The sequence below is a fragment of the Gobius niger genome, assembly GCF_951799975.1.
Source record: "Gobius niger genome assembly, chromosome: 15".
Lineage (NCBI taxonomy): Eukaryota > Metazoa > Chordata > Actinopteri > Gobiiformes > Gobiidae > Gobius > Gobius niger.
This window is the reverse complement of record NC_136866.1, coordinates 10269564-10290952: the sequence shown is the minus strand read 5'-3', so window position 1 is coordinate 10290952 and position 21389 is coordinate 10269564. Positions and strand designations below refer to the sequence as shown.

Below are 21389 nucleotides of genomic sequence, written 5' to 3'. Positions count from 1 at the left end.
CTTGGATGCATTTTTCAAGGAATTGTGATGTCCTTGCACATTCTTTGATTATAAACTTACATTCTAGTTCACATAAAAGCATTTGAACACAAGAGTGCGTTAGATGGATCAAAAGCAGCTAATAAAGCTCTTTTTTCCATTGTTTTTTAGCTACTGTTAATCTATTGACAATTTTTGGTAGCTACCCCAAAATGCAAGATTTCTGTGATGCTGTTAATTTGTTGCATTTGTCCCGGAGTCTGTTAATCTAAACATTTCAGGGCCAAACAAATGTGAAGGAGCGCTTTTATAATTGATGTTTTGAAGTGCTGTAATTGGGCTCTTGACATGAACAATGTTGCAGTGTCGCGGCCCTCTAATTAAAGAGCGCTCGAAGTGTGTGTGTTGGTAGCAGATGTGAGACAGTAAGCTGATTAAAGCTCACATATGTCCCCCACAGAGCCCAGGTCTAAGGGTCTGTCCACACAGATCATTATCTCCAGGGGGCGCCGCTGCGCACAAGCGTGAATGATCGCATTAGGCATTGACTGGAAAAACTGTGGAAATATAAGACCTCATACAATAGACTTCATGGATTTAATTCTGCACATAAAAGGTGAAATTATGACTGGAAAAATATAGGAGGAGGACAAGGACAAGAAGGTTCCACATGCCCCCCTCATTAACACATTAGTTCATGCTTAAAATGTATTCGTAAATGCTTTATAGATTTGCGTTAATATAAAGTGTGGCCAAACCTTTGAGTGAAACATTTTTTTCCCGTCTTCTTTTCATTGCAAAGTGGTTAATTTGGGGGTTTACGTGTTGTATTGTGTAATTAGAGCCCAAGTCTAATCTCCGGACTGTAATCTTCCATGCTGTGCTCTGTACTTTGTGAGAAATGTCTTGTTGGAGAGTGACTATTGGCCTGGTCTGGTGAGGGCCCTTGTATTCTGTTGTAGCAGCACACAGCCCTAATCCCGCTCAAACCACACAACAGCACAATTGGTCACACTCTTTTGAAAAGGGTGGGAGGGAGAGAGCTGACATGTCCTAGTCCCTTCTGTCATATTATCAATGTTTTAAAAAGACTTGCAAATGACATTGCTGTCATCCTAAACACACCTAAACTATGAGCAGCCGTTCATGTATTGTAATATTACATTTAATATCTAAGACCTGTATTTTTGTGGGTATGTTTTTACAGAACATGCTGTTTGAGATTGAGCAGAAGGTGTCGTATCTGTCGGAGCTATCGCTCCACAGTGAGAGCTTGTTGTTGGAGGGCCGAGCGGAGACCAAAGGAGAGGCTGAGCAGCTGTCCCTAAAACTGCGCTCCCTCAAAGACAGCCTCCTCGAACTGCAGCAGATGCTCCAGGACAAACAGGTCGACATACAGGTAATTACTGACCGTTTTGTCATTATTATTTATTGATCTGAATTCATACATTTTTCCACTTCATTTGCATTGGCCAGCTGTTCGTAACTGGCACCTTCAACCTTTTATAACAATAAGAATAAATTATAAAGCAAAAAACTGACAACAATTCAGAAATCTAGAAAACAAAAAGGTGTAAATGACACAATTACAAAAATTGAAAAATGAATATATAAAAACACAACACATGCAATGTATTTAAACCCAGAGAGTAAAACTGTGTCTAAAGATGAGACTTAAAATTCCTGCATCTTTGGATTTATTGAGGTGTGCAGCTTTAGGTTGGTACTGGTGCACATTGTCAACAGTAGCATTGTCCTATGGGGCTTCTTCACTGTTTTGTATAGAACAACACAAAGCCTATTTTTTTCTCAATGGGCCACTGACAACAGAAAAACATGCTACCTCATCACATGTATACACCATACCAGGTGTGTTTCTGGTGACACTGCACAACTTTTGGCTTCTGATTTTTGTTCAATTTGCAAAAGATCTACTCTTTACAGGGATTTAATGGCCGACCCCAAACTGTTGATTTAGTGACAATCACTGTGTACCACATATAGATCATCTTTGTTTGCGGGGAGGGAAGAGAACGTTTAATTTATTGAATTGCCTGAACACAGGCAAAATAATTATAGTAATCTATATTTTTTCATTTATAGATATATAGATATAATTTTTTGCTTTTTTAGGTTTGTTTGTTTGTTTGTTTGTTTGTTTGTATTTCCCCAAATAAAATAAATGATATATTTTCCCTCAGGGCTCATTGCAAGAGCAAGAGGAGAGTGAAGCCAGTTCGTCCTTGTCCCAGAGTCCTAACGTCCAGGACTGGCTGTCCCAGGCCAGATCCTCTCGAACCCAGCAGCATCATGACAACCTGCTGCGACAGAGGGTTAGATCATTTTACCACATGTACATGAATGAGACCAAACTCATATGTCTATAATACAAGCCAAATGCATGTGTTGTGTAGGAGCTGCAGGCTCAGGTAGCTGAACAGAAGAGGCTGCTCCAGTCTGTGGCCACTGTCGGCGAAGAGGTTTTCAATCAGATCACTCCCAACGGGGACAGGTGCTTAAATGCTTTATTTCTTTACTCTATTGTATAGTTACGTCTCCAGGAAAAGCCTTTGTTCTGAAAAGAAAGATCTAACACAGGCCCTCTTGTGTCTACAGTGAGATGTGCGTCCCAGGAGGGGTACTGCTGGAGGCAGAAAGTGTGTCTCCTCTGGATCAGCTGAGGCAGCGCTGGGAAAACCTCAACAAGGATCAAAGCACAAAACTGCAGCTCTCTCTTAACTCTCTGGAACAGGACCAGCTCAGTCCGGTACTAAACTTAATATAAAAAAAAATTCTTAGACTCATTCATCAAGGTTTCTAGATTGTTATCATCTGTTCTGTGCGTTTGCAGGTCCTCCATCGGTCCCGTCTGTCAAGCCCAAATGTAGTTTTCAGGAGTGACATCTTGAACCCCGAGGCCAGGTCTCCGAGAGCTTTGTTTGAGGCCTGCAGCCTGACTCTAGAAAGACTAGGCCAAGAGGTACAGATTGAGTTCTTTGTTATTTCCTGCTGTGCAAAACAAATGGCAAGAATCCAAACCAAAATAGTGCATTTGTTACGTAGTTATTAATTATTACATAAAACAATGCTTGCAGGCTGCAGGGGAAAGTCGCTCGGCGGCGTCTATGGGCGGGGCCTCAGTGCAGCAGGACTTGTACTCCGCGGTGTCTGCAGCCTCATCATGGCTCGATGCAGCGGAGAACCAGCTTCTCTCTGGGCCAGTGCTGCTGTCTGAGGACACAGAGATGCAGCTCACGCACCTGGAGGTACGACGAATACAAATACACTTTTTATGTTACAAATATATACAGTAGGAAGTCATGCAGATATACTAAGTGAGGATATCTACCACACTAGAGTCGTGCAGGCAACTCTAATCTTTTCATGAATCAAATCTTACAGGGCTTGAATAAGCAGCTGAAGGAGATGAACGACGAGGTGAACCAGTGCAGAGAGCTGTTGGGTGGGGGAGCGGGCCGGCTGTGCGGAGGAGAGGACAGGGTTCTGATGGAGGACACTCTGGAGGGGCTGCAAGAGCGGATGGGCCTCCTGGACTCCACACTGGAGCAGCACTGTGACGGGATGAGGGACAAGCTGCAGGAGCACTCCACTTTCCAGGTATGAAAGTGATGAATGAATGAATGAGAGGATGGGACAAATTTACAAGTTTATACAATATTCTCCAACGAAGCTTGATATCATCGTTACATGGTGGTTCAAATGTTAAAGTAATTCAATCTAACTATTGAATCCGACCCAGGAAATCACAAAAACATTTCCACGCTAACTGAAAAAATACTTGATTCACCTGCACAGTAAACACATCATAATGTTAGTGACCATACATCGCCTGTTTCGAAACTAGCTGATTTTTGTTGTAATGTATGCTTTTCAGAGTGAACTTCGGATGATGTTCACTGCGCTAAGTGAAAGCAAGCACCAACTGTTGAAGAAAGTTGCCGGGACAGTGGACCGACCCGCCTCAAAGCAAATAGAAGTATGAGATACTTTAAAAACAGTTGTAGTGATAGTATTTAGACAATTTTCTTTACTGAATCCTTATGTTGCTTTGTGTAGATATTGTCGGAAGTGGAGGACAGCCTGAAGGAGTTTGAGCAGCGCGTCGCTGAACTAAAGGCCAGAGCCGAGGGTCTCCATGGCGACCAAGTGTCCAATCAGGATTTGCTTAAACTTCAGGTAGCTGATGCCAGGAAATAATTATTTTGCCAGCTCCTGAAAACATAATCTGCGTTCCCCACTGCCATTTAGTCTGCCAGTTATTCTTTCACAGAAAAACATATCATAATACCTGATGTCTGCTGAATCAATGTGCTTTTGCAGGACGTTTATGAGGAGCTGGTGTTGATGGTGGGGTCCCGGCGCAGCAGCCTGAACCACGGGTTGTCCCTCAAAACCCAATACGAGGCAGCTCTGAAGGACCTCATCGAGCTGGTAGACACCGCTCAGGACAAGATGGCAGCTGACCAGAAGATGACTGTGGTGTCTGTCATTGAGGTTCAGATGTTACTGGACAAACACAAAGTAAGAAGGATTGAGGGAAAGGTCTTATCTTTATTGAGTGATGTTGTATTGACTTGTCTGTGTTTATTTTTCCAAGGAGTTCTTTCAGGGTTTGGAGAGCCATATGATGCTCACACAGACATTTTACAGTAAAGTGTCCGGGTTGGTAACACAGAGAGAGAGCCAAACCTTGGAGGAAACTATGGCCTCAGCTCAAAGTGTGTTAAAACAAGCTCACAGACGAGGAGTGGAGCTGGAGGGGATTTTGGAGGTGCTTACTACATTGGTTTATTTTATTTATTATCCTCCAAAAATATTAACACTGAAATCTAATATGTAATTTGTCTGTCAGTCATGGAGCAGGCTTGTGGAGGATTACCAGGAGTTGTGTAAGCAGCTGGAGGCCGTGGAGTGCAGTATACCGTCGGTAGCTCTGGTGGAAGAGACAGAAGAGAGGCTGATGGAACGAATCGGTCTATTCCAGGTACACACTTAGAAGTATTGGTGTCATTTTGATATAGAGTGTATATAGAGAGGGTTGATCACAAACGAATAGTGTGTTGGGCAAGACTAAAAGATAAATATGATTAAAAACTGAGATTGCGTCTTGTATTTGTCTCGTAAGCGTCTGAAGGCCAGTCTGACCGAGCACCAGCCGCAGCTGTACCAGGTGCTGGAGGAAGGCAAACGGCTGCTTCTGTCCGTGGGCTGTTCAGACCTGGAGAACCAGCTCACGCAGCTCGGGGAGCACTGGCTCTCATCCACCACCAAAGTCAACAAAGAGCTGCACCGGCTGGACTCCACCCTCAAACACTGGAGCAGGTCAGTGTGGCTGCAATTAGTTGATGAATTATGGTAAATAATATAGAGTTGAAGTATTAGTTATTGTTAGTTTTCCATGTTAGGGCATCATACTGTCGTGAGGGCTTCTACGAGTTCCCATGTAAGGTGAAGAGTTGCACATGGCCGTATAAATAAAAGCTGTTTTTTCTCTTTTTGTGTTGAAATTTCAGGTATCAGCGTGAATCAGCAGAATTAAGCCAGTGGTTACAGTCGGCTCTGGGTCGACTTGAGTTCTGGACGACACAATCGGTGACTGTTCCACAAGAACTGGAGAACGTCAGAGACCACCTTTATGCTTTCCTTGTGAGTCTATCAATATTTAAAGATATGTGAAAATCTTTGTAACTAATTCTGCTTTTCCGTTTAGGAGTTTTCCAAGGAGGTGGACGCCAAGTCATCGCTGCGGTCTTCAGTACTGAGCACAGGCAACCAGCTCCTCAGGTTGAAAAGAGTGGACACGGCGGGTTTGAGGACAGCCCTGGGCCAGATTGACACTCACTGGGCAGAGCTGTTGACCCGAATCCCAGTGGTGCAGGAAAAACTCCATCAGGTCTGGAGAATCTTACAATTGTATGGAAAAAAACATTTTTCTTTGTGGCATTCATATTTATTCACTTTTTGTCTTCAGTTGCAAATGGAGAAGCTGGCCTCACGTCACGCCATCGCAGAGCTTATGAGCTGGATCACTCTCATGGAAAACATAATCGAGGAGGATAAAAGCAAGATTTCTGACGCTGTGGGCTCAGAGAGAGTGCAGGGCTTTTTACAAAAATACAAGGTACACAACTCAAAACTTCAAATGGTAATTCTGTCTCGGCTTAGACTCATGCTGTTGTGTGCGTTACAGGGTTTCCGTATAGATCTGACTTGTAAGCAGCTCACTGTGGACTTTGTGAACCAGTCGGTGCTGCAGATCAGCAGTCAGGATGTGGAGGGAAAGCGCAGTGACAAGACCGATTTTGCAGAGAGGTTGGGAGCTATGAACAGACGATGGCAGATACTGCAGGGATTGATTACAGAAAAGGTATAATTTTTTTTTTTTTTTACAGATTATGAATGCCCAGTATCTTTAAAATATATAAACTGTATTATTAGTATTGATCTATGGGAATTATTATTTACTTGTGCATGTTTTCCTCTTATAGATTCAGCTTTTGGAAGGACTTTTGGAAAGTTGGTTTGAGCACGAGAACGGAGTCCAGGCCTTGAAAACCTGGCTCACTCTACAGGAGGAGAAACTGAAGAAGAAGCACAGGATTGAGGATGTGGCGTCTGTTCAGAATGCGCTGAAAGATTGTCAGGTATTCGTACAATATAATAATACCGACAGTATGTTGAGATGGTAAAGTTTCTACGAGATGTTAATGATGGGATTATTTTGTTTTACAGGAGTTGGAAGAATTAGTGAAGGACAAAGAGAAGGATCTTGAGAAAGCAGTGGAACGTGGAAATGCACTTATTCAGAGCAAGAGAGGAGAGGCTTGTGCAGCAGTTAGAGAGACCTTAAAGAAACTAAACCATTCCTGGACTCATCTGGATCACATGGTTAGCCTCTGAATGCTTTCTTCTTCTTGTGGTTACTCAATCAATCATAGTATGCAAAAATATACAACAAAGGCTCAACAATAAACATAATAAACCACAAACTATATGTCTGTAGCGTGTGGGTTTGCCTCACCTCAAACCTGACTCCTAACTCTGATTAGAGCGGGACGCCACCATTGAGATGCTTTGCTTTGAATACATGTAGCCAAACATGTGATTTTAACCTATTACCGCCCACCTTAACCAAGTGCATTTTCTCCAGTTCAGCATTACCCAAATCTAAAAGCTTACAGTCTATAGGCCAGATGTGCCTAATGTGAAAGCTAAGACCTAGACTGATCTGATGTTTTTCCCACGCATTGTTGCCGCGTTGTTGTCACTTTTTTGAGATTTTATTTCATTGCTTTTTTTTTAGTCTTTTGACACATTTTTGTTGTGTTTTTGTCACTTTCTCACCATTTTTTTGTTGCATTTTGTCACATTTTTGTCTCTTTCTTAATGCTATTTTGTCACTTTCTTGTTGTTTTTTGTGACCTCGTCATCCTCGTTTTCGTCTCATTTTTGTTGCTGTTTTGACTTTCTTTTTTTAAGTGAAGTCGAACTGGAGAAAATGTGCTCGGTTCAGTGGGGGGGTTTACGAAGTTAAATACATAAAGTCCAAATGCTCTATTGTTTTTACCCCACTGCAAAAAAAAAAAAATGTCAGTGTCTAGCTGAGCACTAAGAGCATGTTTGGTCACTTTGCATGTTGTTAATGTATTACAGTTTTACAGCAGTGTAGTTGCTGTGACAATTTATTCTTTGCCATTGACTGGAAATGTAACATGCAACAGTTATCTCCACATACAAAATCCTCTTGGCACTTTTTCAAACTGTTAATTGAAACACAGGCCTGTACTAAGTTTGTAATTTGTCTCTTCCTCTCCTGCAGATAAGTCAGATGAAAGTGAGTTTGAAGTCGGTGCTGGAGCAGTGGACCCTGTACCGACGTGCGGCTGAGGAGATTAACGGACACCTGATGGAGGGCAGGTACTCGGTGTCCAGGCTGCACCTCCTCACCGGGTCCCTGGAGGCGGTTCAGCAGCAAGTCGAGAGTCTGGAGGTGAGAGGGCAGCCTCACCCAAAACACTGATGGATTTTTGTGTGTGTGTGTGTGTGTGTGTGTGTGTGTGTGTGTGTGATTTAAATGGTGTTATTTTCTGGTGTGTTTGTGAAGAACTTGCAGGAGGAGATGGATAAGCAGGAGAGCAGTTTGAGAAAGTTTGGGACGGTAACGCAGCAGCTTTTAACGGAGTGTCATCCGTCTGTGGCCGAAACGTTAAACCGGGCGCTACAAGATGTCAATATTAGGTAGAGTAAACGTAAATATACTTAAAGTAAAGTTTGTCCTTCCTATATAAAATATTGTGATTTTATTCTGCACTTTTCAGGTGGAACGGCCTCCTTGAGCAGATCTCGGAGCAGCTAAGGAGCAGTAAAGCACTGCTAAGTTTGTGGCAACATTATAAGACGCTGTACGGCCAGTGCGTGATCACGGTTCAGAAACAGGAAGACCGGGCGGATCGTCTGCTCAAGAGCGCCACCGACAGGGAGATATCAGAGGAAGAGAGTCGAGCATGGATGAAGGATTGTGATGTATGTGCTTTAATTTATACAGTATATTTTTTCTCATTGATTTGACTTTCAGTTCTGATCAGCTATTGTTTGGAAATTTCTAACACACACTTATTCCACATATTTGCAAAGCCGCATTGAGCAGGCAGCTTGAATTTTAAATCAGAGCCCTGTCTCTTCAGATTACTCAGAGCTGGTGGACAGGCTCTGAAGTACAGGCTCAAATCCACCATTTTTTACAAAGCGTCTATTCCGAGTCCAGCATACCAAATCACAGCCTGTCTCTTTGTCTGCTTAAATGTAGATTCACAGCACAAACGAACAAAAGCCTTTTCAAACGAGAGGCAGAGAGGAATGACAGGCGCCTGATTTACACTTCAGGGGCGCCTCCCTCAGTGTCACGGTGCAGTCGTGGAAACAAAGTCTCAGTAGTGATTTTTGTAGGAATTTTAAACTATTTTGGCTGTAGGAAGTGTTTATTACAGTTTTCAAAGCAAGTCAAATATTCAATCAATTCAAGTCTGTAAAAAAATAAATAAATAGATTTTGCGATTAATAAACTCAACTAATGAAGGCGAACCAGGACATATCCAGCAGTAATCGTGGTTTTAACTTTGACTTGACTGGCAAAGGTTAAAGCAGGAGTAAGAGCAGGATTAATAAAAGAACAAAAATGTACAGACTAGGACTTGATCATTCTCAATCAGGAGGAGTTTGTCAAATCAAGTCCTAAACTACAAAAGGCCTCTTAACACAGCAAGGAGTCCATATAACTTTACTATTAATGGGAGAAATCCAACTGTAATATTTATGAAATGCTCTTTCGTGTGGCGCAGGACTGTTTGAGTGACCAAGCCTCAGTGCAACACTCCCTCCAGCAGCTGCAGACTTTAGGGCAACAACTGAAGAGCCAAGTGGACGCCTCGTTCTCGGCCGCCCTCCAAACGGACCACCTGTCTCTCACACACCGCTTAGCAATGCTGGAGCACTCCCTCCACAGGCAACAAGAAGTACTGCAGGTATGGGATACACTCGCACCTCCAGAATCCACAGTGTGATAGTGGATAATATGCTCTGTGTTGATGACAGATCACTGATAATAAAATTACACGAGGAGCCTTCATGTGTGTGTCAAGTACATATTGCCTGTGTTTGTTTACAGTGTGGCTCTCAGTCCTGTGAAGGCTTCAGAGAACAGTTGAAGATACTTGTCAGAAAAGCCGAGGAAGCTGAGGAGGTGCTGAAGGATCCAGACCCCACAGGCCTCTCAGACTTGACTGCTATACAGACACGGATGGACAAACTTAAGGTAAATCCGAGCTTTATGAGTATGAGCATTAGTGTCACTTAGCTGTGCCTGAACTTGGTGCTGTTTCTGCAGGTTCAGCTGCTGAAGTTGAGCAGCCTCGCCGCAGACTTGGAGCGTGTGAATGATCTGGTTTACCGACTGCCCGTCAGTGATTCTGATGTCAAACAATTGCAGAGTCTTAACAGATCCTGGGCCGCTCACTCCGCTCATCTCGCTGAGAGGTTTAGGTACAATGTCCTGAAAATATCGAATGGAATAAATGTACGTAGGTGTGTAAATCACTTGTTTATTTGTTGTTCTTTCAGTAAACTGCAGGCCATGATGCTCCAGCGTCAAAGCTTTCTTCAAAAGTGTGAGGCCTGGATGGACTTCCTGTCACAGACTGAACAGAAACTCGCGACTGAGATTTCAGGCAACTACCAGAGTCTGCTGGAACAACAGAGAGACCATGAGGTTGGCCACAAAAGCATTTTCTTCAAATTTCCTTTTGATTTTTCCTGTATGAAAATATATTATTGTTTAAAGGGGGCCTATTATGCAAAATCGACTTTTTCAAGCTTTACATCATGTTATTAAGTCATTCCCTCATTAAAACCATGCCTGAAGTGTTGCCTTGGCACATTCACGTATTTTCGAGTAATCTGTAGAAACTCTGATGGCGGCCATTTTAGGGATAAAACGCCTGATTCCTTCAGGAAACGCCCTCGACCCCCAGGATACGCCTCTGACCTTTCGTCACCAGCCGAGTAACCAACCACTGCTCCTCAGCAGAACCCCCTCCCCGCAGTGTCTAGCCCTAAGATGTAAACAGAGCCATCATGGAGGATTAGCTTCATGTGTTGTGAACCGGAGCCACAGCAGACTTTTACAAAGACACACATCAGTGTTTCTGTTACCGAAACACCCAGGATTAAAACCGGTGACAAGAACACTTATTTCAGTGTCTGGTTCTGCGCTGGGCCTTGATGATGCACAGAGCCTCCGGAGAAAGCTAATGCTAAGCTAAACCTCGAGTCATCACGTGGAAACGAGAAATATGCACAAATAAAGTCAATAAAACCACCACACACATCAAGAACCGTTTAACAATGATCACACACGGAGCCAGGCTTGTTGATTTGGAAGTTTATTGCTCACATTTCATCTACAATGGGTCATAGCCGAGTGGTTTTCTCCCGGAGCTAACAAGCTAGCCGCGATGAGCTAACGGGAAAATTCACTGAATACAAGCAGCATATTATGCATTGAAAACGTCACTAAAACAGGCAACTGCTTGAAGCAGCCTTTATGATGATCACACACGGAGCCTGGCTTGTTGATTGTGCAGTTTATTGCTCACATTTCATCTACAGTGAGTCGTAGCCGAGTGGTTTTCTCCCGGAGCTAAGGCACTATTAGCCGCGACAAGCTAACAACCTTCACCTTCACAACATTCATTGAAAACAGGCAGCATATTATGCACAAATAACGTCAATAAAGCCGGCAACTACTCGAAGCAGCCTTTACGATGATCACACAATGAGCCTGGCTTTACACATTTGTGGTTTATTACAGACTTTTCATCAACAATGAGCTGTAGTCGATTATAACAAGCTAACGGGTAACCTCGGAAAACCATTGTCCACCTGCACAGATAATGTCCGTCTTTGAATCGTATGGGCACCTGCAGATCCGGGTGTCGTCCATGGGGGTATAGTTAGAAATCCATAGGGCATGGCAGATGCAAAGAGATAGCCTCCAAACAGCAGTTATTTTTCAGGCAAGAGCCCCTTCCAAGCGTCCGGTGTGGAAGGTTCGTTTCCAAATAATATCCTGTGTGGCCATTGTTCACAAAGTGATAAACAGTAGGTCCTTTCCAACAATAAAAATTAAAATGCACCGATCGTAGTTTCAATACAGTTGAGACGACGAGCGCAGTGTTGTTGTGATGCCACAGACAGCGTGTGGAGGGGGCGTGTCGGAAAGGGTCAGAGGTTCTTAAAGAGACAGAAGCCTATTTCAAGTCATTTGCTAACGCCATTTTGAAAGAGCAATTTTATATAAGGCAGTTATTCTAATTTACTGCATTGACAGACCAACAGAAGGTTTCGTCATCATTGTAGTGTGCTATAGACTGGTGCTATGTGGCTGAAAAAAGCATAATACCCCCTCTTTAAGAATTTGGCATTTGACCTCAACATCTGAAAGTGGGTTTTGCGGGTGAATGTGATTTTACTGATTCTATTCGTACCGTTACAGCTGTTCCAGGCAGAAATGTTCAGTCGACAGCAAATCCTATATTCGATCATCAGTGACGGCCACCGGATGTTGGACCAGGGACAAGTGGATGACAGGTGAGCACTATGTCCATTTTACATTACAGTACATTACTACTTTGCCTTCTTATTTACATAATGTTCCTGTCTATAGGGATGACTTCAGTGTGAAGCTGGCTCTGCTTGGTAACCAGTGGCAGTGTGTGGTGCGGCGGTCGCAGCAGAGGAGGGGCATTATCGACAGTTTGGTGCGACAGTGGCAGAATTACAGAGAGACATCTGACAAACTGCAGCGATGGCTCCAGGAAGTGTCTCATGAACCAGACCTGCATCAGTCCGGAGAGTGTGTGGCTTTACAGCAGGCCAGGAACCTCCTAGACCAGATACAGGTGAGTTGGAGATCATTGTCAATAATTCATACAATTTCTATGTAGTTTTTCAAGTCAAAGAAAGAGTAATTTAAAATGTAAATGTAAATTATTTTATCATTTTAACATGTATTTCAAATGATCTAATTGTTGGAATAAGAAAGGTCTTTTTGGAAAAACCCTGGTGTTTTCCTTGGATCAAACTGAGACCCTTAATCTGTACTTCAAAGCCTGTCAGACAAGTGTATGTATTTTTTATGAGGTCGCTACAAGAGCATTACCAGCTAATTTATTCTCTGTAAAACCTCATTATCGTCTAATATGTACATCTAATCCATCCACGTCTCTAGACTTTAACCGAACACTCTTAATTAACTCCCAAACAATCTTGTCCTTGTCCCACTTTAGAATCCCTTAGTAAACCCACTGTCCCGTCTGTGTATGTCGTGGCTCTTGCAGCTCAGAGAGAGGGTGCTCCAGAGACAGCAGGGGGTCTATGTCCTGACTGTGGAGGCTGGGCGGAGTCTGCTCATGTCGGCCGACGCTCAGGTCGAGTCCAGACTCCAGACTGAACTCATGGAGATCCAGGACAAGTGGAGACACGCCCACCACCGGCTGGACCAGCAGAGAAGGGAGCTGCACGGGCTGCTCAAGGTCAGAGAAACACCACAAATACTCACTGGTTCATCTCCAAACATCACTAAATCAGCATATTAAAAAATAAAAAGGTCATTCTTAAAAGTTTTTCTCCATGTGTAGCTACACAAATTCAGTTCAAAGTTTGTGTAGTTAAGTGAAGCATGCAGCCTTGTCTTTGCCTGGTGGGTTAAAGGGCATTATCTAAATAAATAGAACTTCTTTCATTATATAAGGTTTATTGCTGCAGTTCAGGTTAAAGCTTTAATTCATTTGGGTTGGAAGTTGGATGTTATTTTATAAGCTTTGGCCATCTGGAGGTGAAGCTTATTTTTAATCATGTAATTGATCTATCTGTCTTAAGTTTGTCCAGAATTGTGTGGAAACAGAATAGAGAATATTTTATGAAGCACGATCCCAAACACACAGAAAAAGGATGAATATGTTGTCAAAGAAATATGCAAATTACTGTCAGGAAGGTGACTTGCAGCAAATTAAAAGAGAAGTAAAAGTGTTCAAGATGTCAAAAGGCTTTCTTTTTCACTAAGTAATGACAGCACTTTGAAAAGATACATCTAAAAGGGGCTTTTCAGCCTCTCTCATTTTTACAAAAATGGTGCAGCCTGACCTTTTTCCCCAAACCTTTCAGTCTAACTATAGCTCCCCTGCAGCACCATTTCTTAGAAATGATTTTGTTTTCTGAGCTCTTAAATCTTTGGAGCTTAATCCATGTCACAGAATACAGATCTATTTCTGCTTAGTCACTGTGCGGTGCTGCTTTGGTGCGCTCAGGGTCAATTTGATAATTGAAAACATTCATAAATCAAATATTTAATTAAATTGTCGGGAACCATTTACACTTTGTATTCATTTAATTTTTAAATTGTTGCAGTCATTGTGCGCCTGCTCATGTTTACATTTACGGTAAATGTTGATGTCTTTTGTGTAGAATTGGGAGCGCTGTGAAAAGGGCATCGATGCTTCTCTTGAGAAGTTGAGGGTCTTTAAGAAAAAGCTGTCTTTGCCGCTGCCGGAGCATCACGAGGAACTGCACGCCGAGCAGATCCGCTGCAAGGTAAATACTGCTCCTTGCAGAAGCTTTCTAAGGGCACTGCTGAGACTGGTGTAGTGACCTGCCTATGTAGTACTATACAAACTTTGCTTCTAACAGGGGTATGTATTCAAGCATGCACACCCAGCACTGTGCTCCCGTGAACTTGCTAATCTATCTACCAGGATAAACAGACACAGCTGAAAAATAAGCTTCTGTCTCTTTGTGTGACCTTGCTAGATTTGGATTGTCTGTCTGTCTGCTGTTTGGGCCTTTTATGTAAATTATCTTTCTTGTCACACATACTGAAAAGCAAGTGTATTCATATTTATGTAGAGGATGCAAATGTCATCATTATGCAAATCACTGCCAGCTATTATGTAGATAATTTAGAATCCCCTGAAGAGTACATAATAGCATCAATAACATCAAAACTAGTTATTCAAAAACATGACTCTTGTCAGCTCCAAAACCATTTCTTCTTTTTTCCTATGAAACATCCCTTGCCAGTAGGTGGGTTCATGTTTCATTCATGACACGTAGCTGGGTCCTTGGGGAGGAGGGGGCAGTGAGCGTGGATGTTAGAATCAGCTGAGGACAGAGAGGGGGGTGGGGTGAGAGGAGGAGAGAGGGAGGAAGGGAGGTAAGGAGAGGCGAGAGGGTGCATGCGCCGAGTCACACTGAGAGCATCGCTTTTAGCTGTGGGGGTGGAGGCATGCGTGTGCTAGCCGTGCGGTACGTGATGGAGAAATTCACTGAGGCTACAAATGTTTGCAACACAGCTAAAGCAACCTAGTGACGAACAAGGAGAGACAAGGTTAGACGCCTCGTGCAGTTAGCTTGTTCTATCTGTCACCTTGAAAGATGCTAGTTTATTCATAACAACACTGGCATTTGTCTTCATGCTAGCTTTATTAAGTGGCACCTTCATTCCTTTTAAATGTATTAACCTAATTTGATTTAGTAACCTTTACTTAGTTTTGCACACAGCAGTATTTGACTCTGACTTGTCCTGTTTTAGAGAGGATTCAGTCAGGTAACATAGTTGACAGTAAAAGTGGTCTCCTTTATATTGTAGACAATATTGTTTTTATTTATGGTTTGTGTGTACGTGTGTTTTAGGAGTTGGAGAACACCGTGGAGGGCTGGACGGACGACCTCACTTCCCTGTTCATGTTGAGGGACTCCTTGGAGGGCGTGGTCAGTGCTGATGACATCACTGTCCTTCAGCAACGCCTCCAGCTCCTTCAGCGTCAGTGGGAGGAGGTCTGCCACCAGGTATGTTTTATATAGCATGTGGAGAGATGTTTTTACTACTATGCAATTATTTGTTTTGTCTAACAGTAACTTTCATTCAAAACAAGGTTCCTTAGTTGAATTTATCCCCATCTAATCATTCTCTTGTATCTCTGCAGCTTTCCCTGCGACGGCAGCAGGTGAGTGAGAAGTTAAATGAGTGGGCCGTGTTCAATGAGAAGAACAAGGAGCTGTGTGAGTGGCTCACACAGATGGAGAGCAAGGTATCTCAGAACGGAGACATCAGCATCGAGGAGATGATCGAGAAGCTGCGCAAGGTATTTGTTTTGTTATAATCTTGTGTATTTCTTTAATGCAGTTTAAACCAACGTGCCCATCCTAATCTCTGTGGTTTGACCCCTCAGGACTATCAGGAGGAGATCAGTGTGGCTCAGGAAAACAAGCAGCAGCTGCAGGTGATGGGGGAGCGTCTGGCCCGGGCCAGTCAGGACAGCAAGGCCTCAGATATCCAGCACAAACTCAGCAAAGTCAGCGAGCGCTGGCAACATCTGCTGGACCTCATCGCTGCCCGGTGAGTGCACGCCTCAGAGAAACAAAGTTAGTTTCACAAAGGTTTGCCAGAGGCTTTGGTGAGTAGTATGCAGGCCCGGTTGTACTGGGGTGTAAACTGAGGCAATGCAGCCTCGTATTGAAATTTTTGCACCCCTTTGAAACTAAAACCAAACCCTCTGTCAGGCTGTTCGAGAGCCAGCTCTGATAGTATGCAGTTACTCTTACCAACACTAGATGTCACTGTTTCAATTTATCACAACACATTGGATAAACAGGAGCCTGGCCTTAAACATCCGTAAACTCCAGTCATTTATAATTTCCTACATGTACGTCTGGGTCTGATCTCAGTGGCTGCGTTACATCGGTTGAATTTCAACCTGCCATTCAGCGAGCGGGGGAGGCAGGTGTTGTAGGTGACGTCAAGCATTTGAACCAATTTGCGGGTTGTAGTTTGGCAGAAATTAAAATCGAAGCCTTGGAATGTGCAAGGAATGCTCCCAAGAGTTATGATAGCTACTTCACTCACTTGGGCGCATTACATACGTCACGACCAAACGATAGCGAAAATCAGATCCAATAGTTTCAAAGGAGTTCACCCCTCCCACCTGATAATGGAGTTCAATTGTGAAGTTCCAGCTCCTTGTACGAAATTGGTACAAGGGTATGGTATGTACCAGGCTAGATAAACACAGCAAGTTGAATATTTAATTTTCCCACAATGCAATTTTCATATTCTGGACCTTACTCAAACTTTGAATGATCTCGCACTGTGTCCCTCCGACAGTTGCTTTTTGTGCTTTCAGGACGGGGACAGTGACCCCACAGGGACAGCTGCACTCGATTTGCCTCATAAACAACATTACGGCCCCTGTGGGAAAATACTTGCAAACGTGAATTAATTAAGTTGAAAACTGAAAAAGTGCATGGATAAAACCTGAATTTAAACACATTTAAAGCATATGTTATTTTTTTCCATTGTGTGTTTGTGTGCTGAGATAAAGGCAGCTCTAAGGCACATGCCTCTGACTGTACTCCTGTTTTAGCAGCAGCAGTACTTGTCACTCCTGCCCGTCCTCTCCCAGCCGCTCCCCCCTCACGCACCCACTTGTTTGAGCTTCCCTCTTTTTTTAACCTTGGACGGCAACAGTTGATCACAGCTGTGCCACTGCAGCCAGTACCTACTGCTGCCCCACCCCCTTGTGCTCAACCAAAGTTTAGAGAAAGTCCCATGTGGAGCTCCCAGACAAACAAGACAAGCGTTTGGATCTTTACACTTCCCGACGCTTCCGTTGTCTTTGGGAATTTCAGAACCCCCATGGTTTTGGATTTAGGGTTGGATGACATGGCAGGATGCCCGAGTGAGGATCTGCCAGAATGTGACTGCGATATCAACAGGCAGGATCGAGTTTTTGATTTAAAGAATGCACGAAGTGAAATATACGGTCAAACTTTGAAACTGCTAAATTGTCATGGGCTCTTCCCTTGTTCAGACTTTGTTGATTGAACTACGCTAAGCGAGTCAAGGCGCTGCTGCCCATTTAAGTGGTCTAGCTAGATGGATAAAAGCATAGCATTTTAATAGCAAATTATATGTTCTCCCATCTCTCATATCTTTAACTCTTGCAGGGTATTCTGACATACAGTATACACTACAACATATTCATACTATGAACATGTTGTAGTGTATGAATATGTCACAGTGTTTACATTCAGTATGAATATGTTACAGTGTTTACATTCAGTATGAATATGTTACAGTGTTTACATTCAGTATGAATATGTTACAGTGTTTACATTCAGTATGAATATATTACAGTGTTTACTGTAGCTCTAGGAATGTGAACTTGTAGATGGTGCAGTGAATGCAAGAGTCAGGGTTCATGTTGGGTTCTTAAGCTGAGGTTTATACTTATGAGTATATGAACATATGCTAGTCTTCAGTTCCCATTATGTTACATTGTTTACCTTGGTGAAACAAATATGTTTTTATTTGTTTGTTTGTTTGTTTATTTATTTGGTCGGGAAGTCAATGAACATTGGACTCATGCATGTAAACACGCATGAGTCATACATGTACGTCTATTGTACATGCTTTTAGTGGTAGGGGAAACCGGAGTATCCGGAGGAAACCTACGCAGACACGGCAGAGCATGCAAACTCCACACAGAAAGGCCTGTGTGGAGTTTTGACATACATTTGAAATACTTCAAATACTTCAAATGTATACAGGTTTTGTGACTGACTAGTTGGAATAGAAAAGTGTGCCTGTATAACAGTTGTATGACATGTGCAGAATGACAACAACTCACATTAACAAGATTATATCATTGATTTAATATCTGTAACCTTGAACTGTATGTTCCTCAAGCTCATTAAAAATGTGTAATGTTTTTGTTGGTCAAAATTGCTTGATTATGGTTTTAAGTTGTTAATACTGATGTTCCCTGCCCTCTTTTGTTTCCCGTTATGGTGCACAGGGTGAAGAAGCTGAGGGAGACGCTTGTGGCCGTGCAGCAGTTGGATAAAAACATGAGCAGTCTGCGCTCCTGGCTCTCCCACATCGAGGCCGAACTGTCCAGGCCCATTGTCTATGACACCTGTGACGACCAAGAGATCCAGAGAAAACTCAATCAGCAACAGGCAAGAGCAGACAAACTTAATCCAGCTATAGAAGAGTCCAACTTCCTAATTTACTGTAGAGAGTTGAATAACTCATGGGGAACATTGTGACTCATACAGTGTGTCTGGTGTGGCCGCGCTACTGTTGGCACAGTATTAATGTCTCTCTGCTGCCAAGATATGCCTGCAGTAAATCAGCCAAGACTCAGAGACTGCGCAAAGCATGCAAGAAATTACATGTGAGCTTTTAGATCACATTCAAACGTGGTTGTGTTTAAAAATTTGCATTTTGGGGGCGTGTCTGGCCATTCCCTCGCTCTCATATTGTCATTGTTAAAAGAGAAACAAACACTGACTGAACATATTTTTATTTCTACATACACATACCACTGACAAAACCTATTGACTACAAATTATGTTTTTTGTCACCATTGCTTACTTTGATGTTACAGGAGCTGCAAAGGGACATAGAGAAGCACAGCACCGGTGTGGCCTCCGTCCTAAACCTGTGTGAAGTCCTGCTGCACGACTGCGACGCCTGCTCCACTGAGTCCGAGTGCGACTCCATCCAACAGGCCACGAGAGGCCTGGACCGACGCTGGAGGAACATCTGCGCTATGTCCATGGAGAGGAGGCTCAAGTAGGATTTATATTCAAATTCATCAAGTAGCTGCAAAACTAATGTCAACGTTTAGCATCACCACCAAATTGTGTAGACCTGGTTGAAATTGTCAAGGCATAATGTCGCTCATTGTTTGCTTAGGATCGAGGAGACTTGGAGATTGTGGCAGAAGTTTCTGGACGATTACTCCCGGTTCGAGGAATGGCTCAAGTCATCAGAAAGAACAGCAGCTCTGCCAAACTCATCAGGAGTGCTGTATACTGTAGCTAAAGAGGAGCTGAAGAAGTTTGAGGTGTGTAAATGCTCTTGTATAGTGGTTTCATTAGACAGTATATCTCCACTCAAGGCTAAAAATAAACGGGTGTGAATCTGTTATGGCAGCGGCGTAAAAGCAGAGTAGAAACGTGAGTGTCGTGTTGCAGTGGTCTGTCCAGCTGCTGCGGTCCATCACAGGCACGTGTTATTCCTGATCCCACCAGATCTCTGTGAACCCACTGGCCTCTTTGTTCTCTGCCGTGATTCTCAAGCACTTGATCAGGGTCCTTGTATGTAATCTGAATTTGATTTAGTATACAAATAAAATTAAAATAATGGATAAATAATTAAAGGGATTTGTTGATGGTACCACCAACAAATGAAAAGGTTTTAAAACAAACTTGGTATTTGTGGGTACACTAACAAAACCACAAATATTGACCTTTAATTCACTAAGTCTAGCCTACAAAGTATAACAAAGGCATGCATCTCACTTTAAATTAGTAGTCACACATTAGATACGGTGTACTTGCACATTAGTTATGCAGATAATTTCCTCAATTTATGAAACGTTATAAGGCTGGTACATCTATACTGCCGCTCAAAAGTTTTGGGTCACTTAAAATGTCCTGCTTTTATCAATGAGGATAACATTGAATTAATCAGAAATACAGTCTAGACATTGTTAATGTTGTGAATGCCTATTCTAGCTGGAAACGGGTGATTTTTAATAAGTGTGTAGAGGCGCAGTGTTCTAATTGTACATTGTGTTAGCTAATCATGTCAAAGGGTAATTGATGATTAGAAAAACCCTTGTGCAATTATGCTAGCACTGCTGAAAACTGTTCGAATTAGAGAAGCTATAGAACTGGCCTGAGTGACCCCATGCTTTGAAACGGGAGCCAAAGCACCTGCAACTGTACATCTTTGTTACACTTTATTAAAACTTGCATGTGTTATTACCTGTACTTACATGTGTAATTACTCATTCTTGTTCCCTGTACCTACACATGGAACTCATGGGTTGTAATCTAGTGTTACCACAGTTTGTTATGACTACAACATATAAATGGCAGTCTCTGTGTGTGTTAGGCCTTCCAGCGGCAGGTGCAGGAGTGTCTCACACAGCTGGAGCTCATTAATAAACAGTACCGGCGTCTGGCCCGGGAAAACCGCACCGACTCCTCCTGTCGTCTCCGAGAAATGGTGCATGATGGGAACAGGCGCTGGGACAACCTGCAGAAGAGGGTGACCGCTATTCTACGCAGACTTAAGGTAATATGCAGGAAAATATGTTTTATGGAGTCTAATGTCACTAAGAAATCCCTTACACTATCTGTGTCCTTTTTCAGCACTTCATTGGTCAAAGAGAGGAGTTTGAGACGGCGAGAGACAGCATCCTGGTGTGGCTGACAGAGATGGACCTCCAACTGACAAACATAGAGCACTTTTCTGAATGTGATGTTCAAGCAAAGATTAAACAACTCAGGGTAAGATTTTTATTTTACATTGTGGGGCGTGCTGTCATACATTTCCAGAAACTTAGAGTAATGTATAATAATTGTATAGTTTTTATTTGGTTTGAAATACTTTTGCACTTTGTTTCCTCAGGCATTCCAGCAGGAGATCTACCTGAACACAGGGAAGATCGAGATGGTGTTCAGACACGGGGAGGCCCTGATTGAGAAGAGTGAGCCGCTGGACGCCGCGGTGATCGAGGAGGAGCTGGAGGAGCTGCAGAGATACTGCCAGGAGGTGTTTGGACGAGTGGACCGGTATTACAAGAAGCTCACACGACTACCTGTGAGTTCACCAACTTTGTACAGATACATACACAATGTAGATATTAAAAAAAGTAGTTTTACAATCCTTGAAATTTGAGGAAATCCTTGAGCTTTGGAATTTTACAAATGGCCTTCAAACACAGTTTGTTGTGCCTTCGAGGGGACCCAATGATATTTAT

General features: G+C 42.9%; 1 protein-coding gene across 13 annotated transcripts in view; it reads left to right on the top strand.

Moving 5' to 3' along the window:
• syne1a (spectrin repeat containing, nuclear envelope 1a) overlaps window positions 1–21389 on the top strand; it is a 225183-nt gene that overhangs the window by 95473 nt on the left and 108321 nt on the right. For 8 of the 13 annotated variants that reach the window (XM_079571927.1, XM_079571932.1, XM_079571921.1 and 5 more), the window contains 39 exons: window positions 1187–1378; window positions 2181–2312; window positions 2394–2491; window positions 2596–2746; window positions 2831–2959; window positions 3075–3245; window positions 3382–3597; window positions 3875–3976; window positions 4057–4176; window positions 4321–4521; window positions 4598–4771; window positions 4853–4984; window positions 5126–5322; window positions 5514–5646; window positions 5711–5893; window positions 5972–6121; window positions 6191–6367; window positions 6489–6644; window positions 6733–6888; window positions 7820–7990; window positions 8105–8238; window positions 8319–8523; window positions 9339–9521; window positions 9665–9811; window positions 9884–10038; window positions 10117–10264; window positions 12050–12144; window positions 12221–12455; window positions 12843–13088; window positions 14020–14145; window positions 15244–15399; window positions 15537–15695; window positions 15783–15949; window positions 18408–18570; window positions 19002–19189; window positions 19313–19463; window positions 20519–20701; window positions 20779–20916; window positions 21038–21229. In XM_079571927.1, coding sequence (XP_079428053.1) covers window positions 1187–1378; window positions 2181–2312; window positions 2394–2491; window positions 2596–2746; window positions 2831–2959; window positions 3075–3245; window positions 3382–3597; window positions 3875–3976; window positions 4057–4176; window positions 4321–4521; window positions 4598–4771; window positions 4853–4984; window positions 5126–5322; window positions 5514–5646; window positions 5711–5893; window positions 5972–6121; window positions 6191–6367; window positions 6489–6644; window positions 6733–6888; window positions 7820–7990; window positions 8105–8238; window positions 8319–8523; window positions 9339–9521; window positions 9665–9811; window positions 9884–10038; window positions 10117–10264; window positions 12050–12144; window positions 12221–12455; window positions 12843–13088; window positions 14020–14145; window positions 15244–15399; window positions 15537–15695; window positions 15783–15949; window positions 18408–18570; window positions 19002–19189; window positions 19313–19463; window positions 20519–20701; window positions 20779–20916; window positions 21038–21229 — 6312 coding nt within the window. Of the gene's footprint in view, window positions 1–1186; window positions 1379–2180; window positions 2313–2393; window positions 2492–2595; window positions 2747–2830; window positions 2960–3074; window positions 3246–3381; window positions 3598–3874; window positions 3977–4056; window positions 4177–4320; window positions 4522–4597; window positions 4772–4852; window positions 4985–5125; window positions 5323–5513; window positions 5647–5710; window positions 5894–5971; window positions 6122–6190; window positions 6368–6488; window positions 6645–6732; window positions 6889–7819; window positions 7991–8104; window positions 8239–8318; window positions 8524–9338; window positions 9557–9664; window positions 9812–9883; window positions 10039–10116; window positions 10265–12049; window positions 12145–12220; window positions 12456–12842; window positions 13089–14019; window positions 14146–15243; window positions 15400–15536; window positions 15696–15782; window positions 15950–18407; window positions 18571–19001; window positions 19190–19312; window positions 19464–20518; window positions 20702–20778; window positions 20917–21037; window positions 21230–21389 lie in introns of all 13 variants that reach the window. The other 5 variants (XM_079571923.1, XM_079571924.1, XM_079571929.1 and 2 more) reach the window with 2 other exon arrangements.